The sequence below is a fragment of the Martes martes genome, assembly GCF_963455335.1.
Source record: "Martes martes genome assembly, chromosome: 8".
Classification (NCBI taxonomy): domain Eukaryota; kingdom Metazoa; phylum Chordata; class Mammalia; order Carnivora; family Mustelidae; genus Martes; species Martes martes.
In genome coordinates this window covers 122,030,913-122,049,853 of record NC_137895.1, presented here as the reverse complement: position 1 = coordinate 122,049,853, position 18,941 = coordinate 122,030,913, and the positions used below count along the sequence as shown (strand labels likewise).

Sequence of the window (18,941 nt, the reverse complement as noted above, 5' to 3'; positions counted from 1 at the left end):
TTTCTCCACATGGCTGTCAATTTTCCCAACACTATTTATTGAAGAGACTATCCTTTCTCCATTAAGTATCCTTAATCCCCTATCAAATATTAGTTGATCTATATATAGTGTTTTATTTCTGGGTTCTTTATTCCATTCCATTGGTCTACGTGTCATTTTTTTTATGGCAGTACCAAACTGTTTTAATTAGGATAGTTTTGTAGTCTAATTTAAAATCAGGAAGTAAGATGCCTCTGGCTTTGTTCTTTCTCGATTGCTTTGGTCATCTGAGGTCTTTTGTGGGTCCATACAAATTTTTTTCCACAGGTTTTGCAAATTCTTGCTGATGTTTTTTGGTATACTTTTTCTATTATTTACTGAGAGATGTGTGTTCAAGACTCCTTGTATAACTGTAGTTTTGCCTATTTCTTCTTTCATTTCTTCATGCTGCTTTTAGGTACACATATCTTTAGGACTGTTCTTCTTAGTGAGTTTATCCTTTTATCATCATATCATATCCTTCTTTATCCCTATTAATTTTCCTTGTTCTGGAGCACATCTTGTTTGACATTAATATAGCGATACCACCTCATTTAATCCCTTCACTTTTTAAAAATTCTTTATTGTTCTTTCTTTTTTTAAGCGTAGTTGACACATGTTACAATAGTTTCAGGTGTACAACCTAGTGATTGAACAAACCTATACATTATCCTGTGCTCACCACAAGTGTAGTTACCATTTGTCACCATACAACACTATTGCAGTACCATTGACTATAGTCTCTACCTTGTACCTTTTATCCTCATGACTTATTCATTCCATAACTGGAAGCCTGTACCTGTCACTCCCCTTCATCCATTTTATCAATCCTTCTACCCCCCTCCCCTCTGGCACCCATGAGTTTGTTCTGTTTCTGCTTTTGGTTTATTTATTCATTTGGTTTTTTTTTTTTTTTTTATTCTACATACAATTAAAATCATATGGCATTTATCTTTCTGTCTGGCTTATTTCACTTACCATAATATCCTCTAGTTTCATCCATGTGGTCACAAAAGGCAAGATCTCATCTTTTTTTATGGCTGCATAATATTCGTGTGTGTGCGTGTGTGTATACACACACCACATCCTCTTTATTCATTTGTCTACTGATGGACACTTAGGTTGCTTCCATATCTTGGCTATTGTAAATAATGCTGCGATAAACATAGGGTGCATGTATCTTCTCAAATTAGTGTTTTTGTTTACTTTGGGTAAATACCCAATAGTGGAATTATTGGATCACATAGTATTTCAATTTTTAATTTTTTGAGAAATCCCCTTATTTTTTCCACAGTGGCTTCACCACTGTACATTTCCACCAATGGTACATGAGGGTTTCTTTTCCTCTATACACCTTGACCAGTATTTATTATTTCTTGTCATTTTCATTTTAGCCATTCTGACAGGCATAAATAATTTCTCATTGTGGTTTTTGATGTTCATTTCCCTGATGATGAGTGATGTTGAGCATCTTTTCACGTGTCTGTTGGCCATCTGAATGTCTTCTTTGGAAAAATGTCTATGCAGATCATCTGCTCATTTTTTAATTGGATTGCTAGAATTTTTAGTGTTGAGTTGTATAATTTCTTTATATATATATATTTTTTTAATTTCTTTTCAGTGTAACAGAATTCATTGTTTATGTACCACACCCAGTGCTCCATGCAATACATGCCCTCCATAATACCCACCACCTGGCTCCCCCAACCTCCCACCCCCTGCCCCTTCAAAACCCTCAGATGGTTTTTCAGAGTCCATAGTCTCTCATGGTTCACCTCCCCTTCCAATTTCCCTCAACTCCCTTCTCCTCTCCATCTCCCCATGTCCTCCATGTTATTTATTATGCTCCACAAATAAGTGAAACCATATGATAACTGACTCTCTCTGCTTGACTTATTTCACTCAGCATAATCTCTTCCAGTCCTGTCCATGTTGATACAAAAATTGGGTATTCATCCTTTCTGATGGAGGCATAATACTCCATAGTGTATATGGACCACATCTTCCTTATCCATTTGTCTTTTTATATTTTGATAATTACATCTGTTGCACATATTTTCAGAAATATCTTCTTCTATTCAGTAGTTTGCCTTGTCATTTTGTTATAGTTTTCCTTAGCTGGCCAATCTCAAATACATTATTATCTATGTTTACTTCTAGGAGTTTTATCTTTTATGTCCCACATTTAAGTCTTTACCTCATTTTTGAGTTAATTTTTGTATATGGTGTAAGTGGTCCAGTTTCATTCTTTTGCATGTAGATGTCCATTTCCCAGCACCATTTATTGAAGAGACTGTCTTTTCCCCAATGTATATTCTTCCCTACTTTGTCATAGATTAATTAACCATATTTGAATACCTTCACTTTTAACTAATCTATATCATTATTTTTAAATGAGCTTTTGCAGTCAAAATATAGTTAGCTCTTATCTTTCAACCAATCTGACAGCCTCTGACTTCTAAAAGGAATACATATGCCACTTATATTTAATGTAATTATTTTATCATTATAACTAAATTAGCAATTTTATTATTTTTCAGTTTGTGTCCTTGGCATTTATTATTCTTTGTGCTCTTTACCACCACCCTACTATTATTTCTGCTTTTACCTTCTGTTTTTGTCTTCTAGTGGATTATTTCAGTATTTTAATATTTTTATGCTCAATTTTAGTGTATCTATTTCCTTTACTTATATCTGTTTAGTGTTCCTCCTAGGGATAATAATACACACCCCTCAGTTTACCACTCCACATAGAGTTTGTTAGCATTTCTAATAAAATGTAGATGTCTTAAAGGTATGGGCTTCTACACTCTCAACTTTATAGTTTACTTACCGTATATGTTACACCTACATATTTTGAACCCACCAAGAAGATGTTCAAAAATCTGCTTGTAAGAGTCCTGTGTACATAAAAATCTTTAGAGGTAATTACATTATATTTACTCTGGTATTTATGATTTCAGTTGTTCTTTCTTTATTCCTACTGATAAAATTTTCCTCTGGCATTTTTTTTTTTCTGTCAGCTGGAAAACCTGCCTTAGCATTTCTTTTAGAGTAGATCTTCCAGGGATGAATTCTATAGTTTTTCTTCATCTGAGAATGTCTTTATTTTATCTTAATTCCTGAAAGATATTTTCAATGGATATAGGATTCAGAGTTACTTAGTTTAAGCATTTTAAAAATGCATCTCTCTATTCTGGCTACCATACTGATGGGAAAACTACAGTCTGTACGGAAAATGTAGAGATGACCACCTCTCCTAAGCAGAGACTTTAGTGGCTACAGATGAGAAAGAATTCATATGTTACAGAATTAGCTCAGGAAAGCCTCTCTAATTGTTTGCTAGAGCTGCCAAAACAAAGCACCACAAATCTGGTGACTTATACAACATAATTTGTCTTCTCATGATTTTGGAAGCTAGAAATCTCAGATTCTAAAATCACATTGGATAGCTTGAGGACATACCTTAATTTCTGATGTTAAAACAAAAGCAAAAAAATAATACATATTCTTAGCATAAATATAAGTACTGCTAAAAAATAGTCTCATGATATTTTATTTAAATCTCTGTTCTATGAAATGGAACACTTGCAGCTCAGAGGAAAGAAGAATTTACTCAAATTCCCAAATACTTGATACTTAAATAATTGCACATGTTCAGTGTTGAGTCATTTAGTCAACAAGTATTTATTAAGTGTTTGCTCTGTGCTGGAGATCCATAAAGGAATAAGACACTAGTAACTGTTTCCTCAAGAAACGTAGTGTTTAGCTACAAAAATAAATCAATACAGTGTGTGTCTGTGTGTGTGTAGGGGTGGGAGTCTGGGGAAATTTTTCTGTAAGAGAAGGCTTCCCAGAAAAGAGACGTCCACTCAGTCTGCTCAGTCAGGAAGAGTAAGTAGTAGGAGGACAGCCAAAAAAAAAAAAAAAGTCATGAAATGGGCAGAGGGAGCAAAGTTTACAAAAATACCCAAGAATAAGATGACACTGTGTTGCTGAACTACCCAGCAATTTGTTCTGGTCAGAGTCTGGGGATTCTTGGAGGACTATGAAGGAGGAAGTTGGGCTTGTGTGCAAGAGCAGGATCCTGTGAGCTTAGAAATTTGAAATCATAAGAATTTATAAGAAACGTGAATTCTATTTTGGACATGATAAGAGTTATTGATATATTTTAAAAAGTAGAGATTGGTCATATTTGTATGGTAGAAAGTATAATCTGGTGGACAGTACATAGTATTTGGTAGTAGAGTTGAAGAGATCAAAACCAGAATTTTTAAAAATCCATGGGAAAAAAATACATACTTAATGGAATCACAGTTGGATAAATAATAATGGTAAATAAGAGGAGACAATTTGAAAAATGTAAGGACAGGCCCTCACTGCTATTTTTTAACTAAATTAACAGAGGGATAAGAAAAGGGGAGAATGATTTAAGAATAACTCCTAGGCTACTGAGTGAGACCAGATGTCAATAATTTAAAAAGAGAAAATAAGGCAAGGGAACAGATTTGAAAGAAAGCTGGAATTTACTTCTAAGTATGCTGATGTTGAGTTTCTCTGGAAAATATGCTCACTCATCTCATAAACCTGTTCTCCTTGCCTGCCTCTAGTATAGAGGCTGAATCCAAATACTCAAATTTATTAGTCTGCCTAGCAATCGAGGTACCCATGTGGCAATCATCTAGCCAATGGCATGACCAAAAACATTGCCCTTTCTCATTTCTGCCTTCCTCCTGCCCTGGGTGTGAGATGTATAGAACCTCAACAGTCATTTTAAGAACATAAAGTGACAGGCATGAAGTAAATACCAAGGAAATCCCTTAGTCCTTGACTTTAACAGTATCAAAGTTGAAGAATCTACATCATAACTGTCCATCTCCTCTCGTTTTCCTAAGTCACCTAAGAAAACTCGTCTCTTTTCTTGCATCCAAATGCATTCCGAACTCCACCCTCCACTGGAGTAAGATGTCTGATGGTGATGTCTGGAAAAGGTTGAGTCGGCTCTGCCTGCATGTCTCAGATGCACCCTGATCATCACCATTAGGACTGCATGGGACTGAAACCACTCTCTAATCAGCTGGAACTCTGTCCCAGGACACTCCCTGCCAAGTGCAATAATCAGCGTGAGACCAGGATGCATGATTCCCAAATGGTAGTTCAGTTCTTTTTTTTTTTTTTTTTTTTTTAATTTAAGAGTGAGAGAGTGAATGGATGCATACAGGGGCTGGAGGGGGGTGGGGCAGAGGGAGAGAAAGAGGGAGAGAGGGCAGCCTCCATGACCCTGAGATCATGAACTGAGCCAAAATCAAGAGTCCATTGCTTAACCCACTGAGCTACCCAGGCACCCCAAATCCTAGTTCAGTTCTTAAACCTGAGATCAGCTGGTTTCACAAAAAGTGTCCCGAGAACCTTTTTTAAAATGCAGGCCCCATCCTCAGTGATCCCCAGCTAATAGTCTGGAATAAAGCTCAGAATCAATCACTTCTCTTTGATTCTAGTGATTGACTAGGATTAGTCTATCATTATAACTTCTGAACTTGACTAGAAAGAATCATTTGGAAATTTTTTTTTAAGATTTTATTTATTTATTTGACAGACAGAGATCACAAGTAGGCAGAGAGGCAGGCAGAGAGAGAGGAGGAAGCAGGCTCCCTGCTGAGCAGAGAACCCAATGTGGGTCTCTATCCCAGGACCTTGGGATCATGACCTGAGCAGAAGGCAGGGGCTTTAACCCACTGAGCCACCCAGGCACCCCCATTTGGAAATTTAATGTTACATAATATTACCATCTCTCACACTCCTACCCTTTACAAAATGCAACTCCAACCAAATGTCAATCCTATTCCATTACACTTTATTCTTTTTCTCCACTATTAAACCTCATGCTGCTTTGTTTTCCTCCCAAAAGTTTAAATATGCCATCGACCCTCATTCTATTTGAAAAACAATAAAACAAAACCCCCTGCACCCTCAAGTTAAAAGAACATACTGTGTGACCTTATCTGGATACTGGTGTTTTCCAAAAAGAGACTACTTCTTTTGCAAATCTCCAGAGGGATGATATCTTTTCCCAATGCCCCAATAAATACAAGGCCTAAAATTAAAGTCACCATTCTTCTAAATCCCCAATGTTGATTCATTTATTCTTCCATGTGTAGAAACATCTTGGCTCATGACATCCAACTTATTGCCCTGGGTCATCCATGCATCCATATTCATGGACGACTTCAGTTTGGGATTTCAAAATCTTCTCTAGCCCCAAACCTTGTAATGTTGTATAAATTTAATATCCATGTGAAAGGCCTATAACTTTGCTTTACAATTCAAGCCTTATCTTTAGTAAACTTTATTTCCACACCACCTCAAAAACAATATGGCTATAACATTATCTGGAACTATTGTCTTAGAAATTATAGACACCAATATTTTTTCTATCTGACCATAACCTTTCTTTGAATGTCCAACCTTTTGTGCTCTCACTCCTGTGACTATTGCTTTCTCACTTCTATAGTGATCTTATAGAGCTCTTTTAAGTGCTTACTAAAAATCTGGCATCTGTCTTCTGAATATTTATTATGGTCCATCTACACTGGCCTTTGTCCCAGTAGATGGATCATGAAGAATTAAGGAAATGGCTTTGGTTCCCAGATCCAAAGATGAACAGAAAGGTCATCTGTGAAATGACAGCAGAGTCCCAATACAGGCAATGCAAAGTCCCAAGCACAACCCCAGCATGTTCCTATTTGTTGTAATGCAAAGTTTTAGAGGCAGAGGCCAGGTCCTAATCCTCCCTACAGTTAGGAAAGTCTGGCCAATAGCTGATTTCATTCCTTATTTTCTTTGGGGGGTGACTGGCTAGACTGAGCAATATGCATGGACTAGCTGGGGATCAATTTGTTTGGCAGATCTCAGTTTCTGCAGAAACTATTAAGAAAAGGTGATATATAAAGATACTGCTGAAGTGCTCACAGTTAGGGACCAGCTGCCCCATTACAAACCAAGCAAACCAAACTGCCCCATTACAAGGCACGCTCTGGACCCAGGAATACCATGCAGGGTAACAGAGGAGACAGCATGAGGGGAGACTGAACGGCAGAGCAGTCAGTAGTTGGGTCTTCTCTACCTGCGGTCAACAGTGTATTCTCTCCTGATCTATTGCTTCCCTTCTGATAAATCCTAGAAATATTACCTTCTGTTGGTGAAAAGGCATTGAGGTTTATACTTCAACTATTTACTTCTAGGAATGGGTGGACCTTATAGTCTGCTCCCTTTGTTCTCCATTTCAATTTATTTATATTTCAATTTACCATATAGTGATTTCTTAGCTAAAATATACCGTTAACTGATAATATAAAGATGAGAGAAAGCTTTTGTGTTCTAGTGTGGAAGGAGCTGTCAGCAGCTCCTATAAAACCCTACCATCTTGTCTAAGTGGCAAGAGATGCATTCCTATAAAGCTCTTCTACCGGCAGAAGTGCTGTTTAAAATCGAAGCATAATACAGGCATCCTTTATCAAGATTCCTTGGTCTCCTTTAGGTAGATCAACTCATCTCTTCTGTTCTCGAAATATAATTTACCACAACTACCATATCTTTGTACCAAATTAGAACTTAGAATCCTCTCTACAAAGTATCTATATTATGCTATCTCATACTATAGTATAATAACATTTAAAAGGGAAAAAATCTATCAACTATCTATAATCATATATATGATTCTTGCATGATCATTAGACTAAATTAATTTATCCTGACCAATTCATAATTTTAACATTAAACTTTTCTATTGAGAACAATATGCACGGTAAATAGAATTCAGTTAATATAATCAGAGAACCAATATGAGTAATTTTTTTAGATCTGATATATGTGGATTATTGATCTAGCTATTTCAATCTAAATAGAAAATAGATTATAACTAATATCTCTCTCCCTCCAGTTGTGTCTTTCAGTGGAAGAGTCAAATCAATTCACCAAGAAGACAATTTCAAGCCTGGAGAAGCCAGTTTTCACTTATCTCCTACGGGGAAAGGAGTTCTGTTGGTGAGATTTAACTAGCCAGTGTAAACATTGCTACAAGGTTTCAAATCTGAGACCAAATTATCCCTTCAACTCTTAACAGCATCAGACGCAGTGAAAAAACAACTTATTTTAACTGCTGGCATAAACCTAGACATTGTTATACAATGGAAAATAGCCCACTTTAAAACATCAGGCCAGAAAGAAAGAAAGAACGAATGAGCATTACACAATGCTTTCATTTCATTCAAAGAATGAAAATCATTACACAATGCTTAAAATGCACTGAATTTATATACACAATAAGGATCAAAATGAGAAAAAGTTCTTACCATTTGCAGGCAAGCAGCCTGAACTGAAAGATATATCATCAATAGCTATGACTTCATCCTGTTCAGGAGTTGAAAGTATTTGACCTTGAAAAACAACCTGCATAAGAAAAACAAAACAAAAACATAAAGCAAGGAATATTATAGCACAGAGCCTACAAATAAAAAACATGCCAGTTCTAGAAACACTTTGGTGACCATGACATTTCCAAGTGGAAAGAAATCCACACATATATTTTCAAGGACAAGAAAATTGGTCATCTCTTTATCTCAAATGTCTACCATAGGTTATATAACATGTTTGTGCAATGAACCAATATTCATCTGGTTTTTGCCGTCTGGTCGTCTCTGCTTGGTTTGTATGTGTTCACACTATTCAATGTTTCCCAGCTCTTGGGCCCAGCTCCATTCTGATCTCTGGTTCTTGGCATTTTGCAACCGTGCCACATTTCCACCACTGGCTCTCTAAATTTTGCTCATAGGCTTGCCTTGGCGTCCTCGTGCTCTATCCTTCTGCTCATTTTCTGCCATTATCTAAACAAAACTTGGGACAGTGACTAGAAATGGTTGTGCAGTGACTTATTATTAGAATGAGTGAATGTGAGGGTTATCTGGGTGGCTCGGCCGGTTAAGTGTCCGACTCTTGATTTTCCTTCAGGTCATGATCTCTGAATCCTGGGATTGAGGCCCACGTCAGGCTCCATGCTCAGTGAGGAGTCTGCTTGAGGATTCTGCCTCTCCTTCTCTGTCTGCCCCCGTGCCCCCCATCATGCTCACTCTTGCTCTCTCCCTCTCTCTCTCTCTCAAATAAATAAATAAATACATCTTTAAAAAAAAAAAAAATGAGTGAATGTGATATTGTGATGTAAATCCAGCCCAAGTTTGCACCAAGAGGAAATACTCTGGTGTAATAAATCTGAGAAACTTAGGAAGAAACTACTCTCTAATTTCCTAGTTACTTAAATCAACAGAAAATTGCTGTGTTGGTGGAGAGCATTATTCCCAACCTCACTAATGAATACCAGTGATGTTTGAGGCTTAATTCATAGATGCATTAAACCATGTGCATTGTTCAGCCTTATTTATAATATAAACATTTTATTATTTCAGAAAGTCAGCATTGCTTTTTAGCTTGACAGCTGATCTCCATACAGCAGAACCTAGCAGGTCCTTTTGCCATACCACATTCTCTTTACAACATGACATACTGATGTATTTCCTTTCAAACAAGATGCTATCTAATAGACTATAGAAAATATAATGTGAAACATCCACAACCTGTTGAGTAATATGTCAACATGTAGCCCTAAGAGAGTCCTCATCACATAAAACATAATAACCACACGACTACTTGTAAAGGAGGACAATGCTGGAAAAGGCCTATCAAAGATTGTTGCATAGACCAAATAATCCACTTGGCACCTGAAAAGATGAGTGCTGGTTATACATTTGAAATAGAAAATTTTGAGGAAAAATAGAAATAGGATGGCAAAAGTACTTGGTAAACAGTAGTGATTTTACTACAGATTACTTGGCAAACAGTAGTGATTTTACTACAGATTGTGTGATCTCTGGTAGAGACTAGATCTTTCTGGGAATATATACAGGAAAGTAGATGAAATGTGACTAACCTCAAGTAAACCACATCTAGAAGATAACAATTACAGAAAATTGAGTCTCAAGGTTTATTTGTAGCACCTAGCTGATCAACTTTCACGAAAACCCTTTACAGTGTATTAGTATCAAAATCGTGAATAAAATGGGAGTGTTTTACATGCATACTAATTGATTATTTTCTCAGTATTTTATTCACTACTTTCCCCAGAATTTTCTATAAACCTAACTGCTTGGTTTATAGATTTAGTCATTCTTTTTACAGTTTCTAAAAATTTAGTTTGTAGATTCCATTTGGTGAGAAAATTAGTGGATATCTTTTCGATTTAACATTTTAATATTGCTTCTGATACTAATACAGTTTTGGTTATTAGATTTGGACTACTCTTTTTTTAATTCTTTTTTTTTTTTTTTTTTTTTTTTTTTTTTTTAAGTAGGCTCCACATCCAGGGAAGAGCCCTACACAGGGTCTGAACTCAGGACTATAAGATAAAGACCTGAACTGAGATCAAGAGTCAGATGCTTAACTGACTGAGACACCCAGGTGCCCAAATTTGGGCTACTCTTAGTCATGAAATAACCTTATGTGTGTACTGGTGTAAGATTCAATGAATGACTTAAACTGCATGAATTTAATAGTTACACTGCAAATATTTTGCATCCCTTTTGTGACCCAATTTACAAACATTTAAAATTGTGTTGCCAATTTGCTTTGCTTTTTTTGTTTGTTTTAAAGATTTTATTTATTCATTTGACAAACAGAGATCATAAGTAGACAGAGAGGCAGGCAGAGAGAGAGGAGGAAGCAGGCTCCCTGCTGAGCAGAGAACCTGATATGGGGCTCAATCCCAGGATCCTGGCATCATGACCTGAGCAGAAGGCAGAGGCTTTAACCCACTGAGCCACCCAGGTGCCGTGCTTTGCTTTTCAATAAAAGGCCATTTCAGAGGTGAAAGAAAAGACATACATAGGGATGATTTTATCTGAGGGGAGTAGAGCACAATGATTAAAGTATGTGTTTGGAAACAGACTACTTGGGTTCAGACCCTCGCTAAACCACTTAATAGCAACAGGTCATTAGAAGTTATTTAACATCTCTGTACCTCAGTTTCCTTCTTTGAAAAAAGGCACTGATAAAAATAAGTTATTGGGGTGCCTGGGTGACTCAGTCGGTTAAGCGTCTGCCTTTGGCTCAGGTCATGATCCCAGGCTCCTGGGATTTAGCCCCGCATCTGTCCTCTTCCCTGCTCGGCGGGGAGCCTGATTCTCCCTCTCCTTCCACCCCTCCCCCCAGTTCATGTTCTCTCACAAGTGAGCTCTTTCTCAAATAAATAATAAAATCTTTAAAATAATAATAATGTTATTCCCTATATGTTAAGATTTATACACAGATAAATGAGTTATTACATGTCTATCAGCACTGGGTATACAGTTAGTATTAAATAAGTGTTACCTATTATTATAACACAGAGTTATTATAAAGTATGTAAGCCACTGTATGAATAGTGTGTTTATAGATAAAAAAAAAATCTGTTCTCTACAGATTAAGATTTATCCTTCTTGAAAATCTTTTCACCTGTTTTTGTTGAGCTAAGGACACACCAGTGGTAGCCATATTAAAAGAGAGAGGGAGAGATAAGCATGAACTAATCACCAGTTTGTTCCTTCTTTCTCCACACTTTCTTCTCAAACCCATTGATCTTCAGGGTTTAAACTGTCACCCAAGCCGATGAAACACAAATTTATATCACAAACATCATCCACTTCTCTGAGCTTTCTGCCCGTATCTCCACAGCCTCCTGGACATTTTCACCAGATGACAAAAGTCACTTCTAAGTCATAATATTTTTTCCCCTCCCATGACTCCCATTCTCTGACAATGGCACCGGAAGACTGCCACTTTTCAATGCTCAAAACTCCAAAGTGGCTTGAGGAATCACATTCTCTTCTAGCCCTACATCCAAACCATCAAGACCTGTGAAGCCTTCTCTTCTTTCCATTCCAACTTCTCTCCCTGTATCTTCATTCCCGATCTAATGAAAAGGCTCTTAAGTGACCTTCTCACCTTCAATTCTTTCCATCAAAGTTTGCAATATGTATATTTGTTTGATTCAATTAAATTACACATTAACTTGGTCTAACTGAAGGAAAGTTAGTGTGAAAATTGGCTACCATTTGAGCCTACTGGTCTAGCAAGGGGAAATGTTTTCCTTAGGGAGAACACCGTTTCTCTAAATGTAAATGAAATTCACCTATGGGTCTGTGTAGCTATAAAACTTAAGACCCATCAGACATAAACAGTACTCAAATTAAATATATTTAAACAGAAAGACTTTTCCAGAGATTTTGGTTGGGATCCTAAAAAGAAGGATGGGTTGAACCAGCTCAAGAAAGTGGAATCTCAAGATGATTTTTTTAAAAAGCCAGGTCTAGGGTCAGCAGCCATGTTTGTATATGGTAGTTGTATTTCTAAGAAAAGTGAGGTCTAGCATTCTTTGTTTTCCCCAAAACTTTGGTAAATAAGTTTTTCCAAACATCCACCTCATTTTAACTGCATTAGGGAAAATAAAGCAAAGAATAGCAAACCAGCAAATAAAATAACACAGATAAGGAAGTTAGAAGTTTAACGACATCACAGAAGTCAGGTAAGGGCTGCACTGATCAACAGCAAATAATAGACAAATTGCTTTCACCCCAAGCATTTTAAGAGAAGATGGCCTCTAAGGGAGGCAAGGAGTCAGCGTTCAAGCCTTCAAGATTTAAATCTTCAGCGAATCTTTGACAGTAGCTAAATAATGGCCATAAACTCGCTTGGATGATACCAGTAACTGCATGAACAGAAACTCTAGTAATTAGGTTTATCATATTAAAGTTTTCTTAATCAGTAGTGTGCACTCAATATTATTTCTCAAGCAAACGTGTGAAATGCAAAAAGATGACTGTAATTTTTTGCCATCATGGGTTCACACAGTAAATAGTCTCGACTTATAAGGGAAAATGACTCCAATCATGATTTAGAAGAGTTTGAGAGTAGAGGTTTTTTAAGTTAATGATTTGTATTTATTTTTATGAGTACTTCTCTTTCATCCATGTTAACAAAAATCTATTGTTTCTGAATACAAGGTTGCTAAAAACTCTTTGGCATGTTGAAATGGAATATCAAAGAAATGACAAGCAGATAATAGCATATAAAAAATGCTTTGATATCATTTTAAAATTCAGACACTGAGTTCTCATTTACTTTGAGAATCCAAACATTTGACATGAAAATCACGGTCAATGATATACTTAGTAATACAGTATTCCTTCCTTCCTACCCATAAAAGCAATATGAAAGTGCCTTCAAGAACAAAGGAAAGGAGAGTGAGGGAAGGTTTTACTTGCATCTGAGACTAAATTTCTGCTATATACTTGGCCTGGTTTATTATTTGCTTCTGCAAATATTTTAGGACAACAGCAAGATGAATTGCTTAAGTCTACAATTTTGAGAAATGCAATTGCAGTTAATCAGCAGAATAATGTGTAAAAGTGTTGTTTTATCCAACACAGCAGGCAAAAGAATGTTTAATGAGTCACCTGCAACATATTTGGACAAATCTAGAAGTTGGATTTTTCCATCTATATTTTATAAATCCTTGTAATGCTTTTTTATTTTTTTAATCCTTATAATGCTTTAACATGATAAAGAAATGATCACGGCTCAGTGAGTAAATGATTAAGATGTGAAATCAAACTATACTGGGTTCTAATCTGGATGGAGTTTAATAGGTTATTTCACTCTCTGAAGCTTGTGAATTATAGTTCTGATTCAGAAGACTGCCGTGCAGGGCCCATAAAATCATATATACAAAGGACTAAATGCAGGGCATTATATGGGCTAAGTAAGTGCTCAGTAAATCCTAGATGTTATTACTCCTTAAACATCTTCAGAAACTTTCTTAAATGCTGCTGTCTTTGTTTACTAGATGCATAAACACAATTCCTTGTCAGGCTGCAGTACTCCCTCAGAAATGAACGAGCTTCATTTCATTAAGGCATAGACCTAGCACTTTACACATAAGGGTGACAAAGCCCCCATATGACAGAGACTTTCTCAGAAACCCATGCCACGCCCCGGTCCAGCGGAAACTGCCATCTCCTATTTGGTTATCTCTAAAGGAAGCATGAAAGGCTTTAAAACTGTCCAAAGGCAGCATGGAGGGAAAGCTGCAGAAAACAGAGTAATTCTCGGAGGCTTGTAAACTGATGAGGCAGCAGATATTGTCTGGAGACGCTGATTACAAAATGCCCTCCAATAAGCCTGTCACTCAAGCTTTTGCAGGACGAAGCTACGAGAGGACTGCGGGAAGTATGACAAGCACAGTGCGACTCTGTGGCTCAGCTAAGCAAAAGCATGTGAACACCTGCTCCCTTGCTGACAGGACAGAACGAACACATGCCTGCAATCTTAAAGATTGGTGTAGCCAAAGGATCCCAGGAGAGTCATACGGTTTCCTAAGTTTTACAAAGCCTCTAAGGTAGAGGCGCTGTTTTCATATCAGCAATAAAGTATTTTGGCAAACTACTTAATATACTGCACAGGCATCTGCTTTCGCTGGAGCCACTGACTCATTTTAAAGCACTCAAGTGAATAACCTCGCTGCCTCAGCTACAGCCCCGCGGCCCCCGCGGTGATATATTTGGGAGTTTTCAGTTTTATAGTTAGCTGCTACACATATTTAATCATCAGCCCCTGCAATGTGCCACTTGGGAACGGATGGCTGGGAAAAAAACAAGGAAGTTGTTTTAAGGGGTTTAACACACAAGACTCAGCCGGTTCCAGTCCTACCCAATCGCCAGATCTCCGTCTGGCTACCCTACCCGTAAAGATCTTGACCTTGAGTTGGAGACAGAGATGGGAAGGCACAAAGCTTGGCAAAAAGATAGGTTAGGGTTCTTTAACCATCCACTCTGCTTCAGAGTCAGAAAGGAAGTGTAAATGCTGACAAAGTTTATACACAGACAAAATCCCATTTCAGTCATTAAAGTTTATGTGAGCATATAGACAGAAGGGACTGCAGCAAGTCCATCCTTCAGCATCCAGTCATTGTGACTCAATCCCCTCAAAAGCACTCTTGGCTCCGTTTTGTTGCTCTTGTGTTTTGTTTTGTTATTGAGAGAAGACAGAGAGACATAGGGGAGAAAGAAGAGAAGTGCTAAGAAATAAACTAGGGGCATCTGGGTGGCTCAGTGGGTTGAGCATTTGCCTTCAGCTCAGGTCATGATCTCAGGGTCCTGGAATCGAACCCCGCATCGGGCTCTCTGCTCAGCGGGGAGCCTGCTTCCCCCTCTCCCTTTGCCCTTCCCCCCTCCACTAATGCTGTCTCTCCTTCTCTCCTTCAAATAAATAATAAATAAAATCTTAAAAAAAAAAAAACTAGTAACTTCTTTAGTGGTTAATGATACCTGAAAATCCACAATAAATTAGATGCATTATTGGTACGCAGAGTTCTCAGTCTGCACAACACATACCCCAAATCCAGGAACACATAGTCTCCCTTCCACATGCCTATCATTACTGCCCCCCTTACAAACTATCTATCAGATAAGGGGTTAACATCCAAAATACATAAGAAACTCGTACAACTCGGGCGCCTGGGGTGGCTCAGTGGGTTAAAGCCTCTGCCTTCGGCTCAGGTCATGGTCCCAGGGTCCTAGGATCGAGCCTCACACCAGGCTCTCTGCTCAGCAGGGAGCCTGCTTCCCCCTCTCTCTCTGCCTGCCTCTCTGCCTACTTGTGATCTGTCAAATAAATAAATAAAATCTTAAAAAAAAAAAAAGAAAGAAACTCGTACAACTCAATAGTGAAAAAAATGTCACACAAATAAAATAGTTAGAGTATATCATTCCAAAGATAGACATTCCAAAGAAGACAGAGAAATAGCCAACAGGTACATGAAAAGATGCTCAACATCACTGATCATCAGGGAAATGCAAATCAAAAGTACAATGAGATACCATTTCACACCTCTCAGAGGGGCTATTATCAAAAAGATAAGAGATAATGTGTTTGGAGGAATGTGGAGAAAAGGGAACCCTTACTCACATGTTGGTGGGAATGGAAACTGGTGCAGCTGTTATGAAAAACAGTATGGCGGTTCTTCAAACAATTAAAAATAGAACTACCATATGATCTAGCAATCCCACTTCTGGGTATTGAACTGAGATCACAACCTCAAAGAGATATCTGCACTCTCATATTTATTGAAACATTATTTACAACAGCCAAGCCATAAACAACCCACGTGTCCATCAACAGATGAATGGAGAAAGAAAATGTGGTGTATACATACAAAGGTATAATTCAGCCAAAAATGGAAAGAAATCCTATCACTTATAACAGCGTGCTGGAACTTTGAGGGTACTATGCTAAGTGAAATAAGTCACAGAAAGACAAATACTCTATGATTCACTTACACATGGAATCTATAAAAGCCAAACATAGAAACAGAGCAATTTTTCAGTTGCCAGGGTCTGCATGGTGGGGAAACAGGGAAATATTGGTCAAAGGGCATTAACTTCCAGTTATAAAATGACTAAATTCTCAGTATCTATAAGCAGCATGGTGAATATAGATAATAATACTGTACTATATACTTCCAAGTTGCTAAGAGAGTAGATCTTAAATGTTTTTACTGCATGATAAAATTTATAATTTTGTGATGTGATGGATATGTTAGCTAACTTTATTGTGAAAATCACTTCACAATGTACATGCATCAAATCATCACATTACATCCATTAAATTTACACACATATCAGTTATATCTCAATAAAGCTGGGAGAAAATTCTTTTCTTCACATATACTAGGAACATTCCCTGAATCCCACATGATACACCCTGAGTGCCCCAAGTGAGTCTTTATTTAAAAAATGAATCAATCATTCACAGGAGGACTTGAATGCCTGATGGCTTAAGATACCCTGTGGTCCCCACGCAGCCCCCACACCAATATATCTGATTTCAATAGAGTGCAAAGCTCCAAATGGCAGAGTTATGTTTCCAGCCATACAGTTCCTCTAACGTGCTCTCATCTAGGTGTCATTTAACCATCTACGAAGTGATTTTCTCTGATCCTCTTTGGAACCCCATTTAGTTTACAAAAGCCTGAAATTTCAAACTACAGTGAATTTATGACAGATCAATTAAGAAAATGTGTCATTCTTATAGCTTACAATTCAATTTTATAGTAGAAATCCTGCTCATTCTCCCATCCTTCCTCTTGCCACTCAAAATAACCGAAGTTAAAATTCAATCCAATTCAATCCCTATAGTTAAGCAAGTGCTAAATCCATCACATGGCAGATGATTTTCTACTCTGTATTAAAATTATAAAATTGATTATTATACTATTCAAATAACAGACAATAAAGGAAACCTGCTTTAGCCAAGATGGTTAAATCGGCCTGCAAACCAGGTTTAAAAAGCAAATTTATAAAATGCTTTAAGATCCTGTTTTTAATGGGAAATTTTTCTCAGCTCTCTCAAATGTAAAAATATGCAATGCTTTACCAAGAACTCCTGTAATAATCATGAGATTATAATTTCCACCATACATAAGTTTTATTAGGCTGCATAAATAAGTTTGTCTTTTATAGGCTTGCATGGGCTTTCATTCTCAAAATTATTTTGGAAAATAAAGGCTGTATTGAATAATTTGAATTTAGCCATGAAATGAATATGACAGTTATTCTACTTCAACAGCATTTGGAATTAGTATTTAAATCAAATAGTCTATTTCCTCATTACCCAATATAACCCTGTTCTCTGATAAGCATGAGAAAAGTTTGGAAGATAAGTAATTCTTAAGAATAAGAAATGAAAAGAAAGAAGAGGTTGGAATAGTAAAAGAAATAGAAAACGAAGGGGATTTAAGAAATTAAGAAGATAATTAGAAAGCTATATTTTACTGATACATAAATATATGTTAAAATATATCAACTTTAGTTTTTATACATAACATTTAAACCCATCTTTTAAAAGTGTCTTTTAGGGTGACTGGCCATCCCAGTTTCCTGAGACTGGTTCATTTCAGTGCTTGACAGTCCTGGCAAATCCCTTAGTCCTTGGCCAACTGGGACACTGGTCATCTTACTTTTAATTCATCCATTATTAATGATATAGGAAAGGTATCAGGGTTCGAAGCCAGGCAGCCAAGAAAGAATTCTTGAGATGTCTTTGGTGCAAAAAGGCAGTTTTATTAAAGCATGGGGATAAAACCCATGGGGAGAAAGGGCTGCACTGTGGTCAAGAGGAATGGCTCATTATACCCTTTCAAGTTGGGAGGGAGTTAGGGATAGTGTTAGTCTCTAAGGAAGCAAGGTTTCCAGACTTGAAAGGGCTAGCTATTGTTGGGAAAGGTCATTTATTACTGTCTAATAAAATCCGAGTCATGAGACCCTTCAGATGTATATTGGTGGGCCATATGCTTGGAGGATGATTGCCAACATGTATCTTGGGGGTAGAGATAAAGGATATTTCCAAAGGAATTTTTATATATGTTAAAATAGACTTACAGGGTCCTGGGGGTCAGGCTAAGACTGCTTCTTCCCATTAGCAAATAACATCAAGGTAACTGAGTTCTTAGAGGAATGTCACACTGCCTGTTTTGAGGACTTGTCAATGGGCTGTAGGGAGTAAGGAAATTTAATAACTTTTCTTCTGCCTTTGTTTCCTACATCAGTTAAAGACCCATATTTTACCATTTTTCCTTCAATGACATAGTTAGAAAATATAACATGCATACCTGAAATTTCTGGTTGCTCTGGATGTTCATGACATTTCTCTCCCACTGATTGCGGAGCCCAGCTGTGTTTTGCCATAAATGCTGAATGGGACCATCACGTGTAGTTTGAAGGCCAGCCACTAATTTGTTACTCACTTGGCTGGAGAAGTAATAAAATGTAATCTGTGAAAAATAA

At 37.2% G+C, this 18,941-nt stretch overlaps 1 protein-coding gene across 1 annotated transcript in view; it reads right to left on the bottom strand.

The window, feature by feature from the left end:
- MALRD1 (MAM and LDL receptor class A domain containing 1) overlaps positions 1-18,941 on the bottom strand; it is a gene marked incomplete at its 5' end in the record, with an annotated part of 744,051 nt that overhangs the window by 691,426 nt on the left and 33,684 nt on the right. Inside the window, 2 exons of the mRNA XM_080810106.1 lie at positions 8,370-8,466; positions 18,767-18,928. Coding sequence (XP_080666232.1) covers positions 8,370-8,466; positions 18,767-18,928 — 259 coding nt within the window. The remainder of the gene's footprint in view (positions 1-8,369; positions 8,467-18,766; positions 18,929-18,941) is intronic.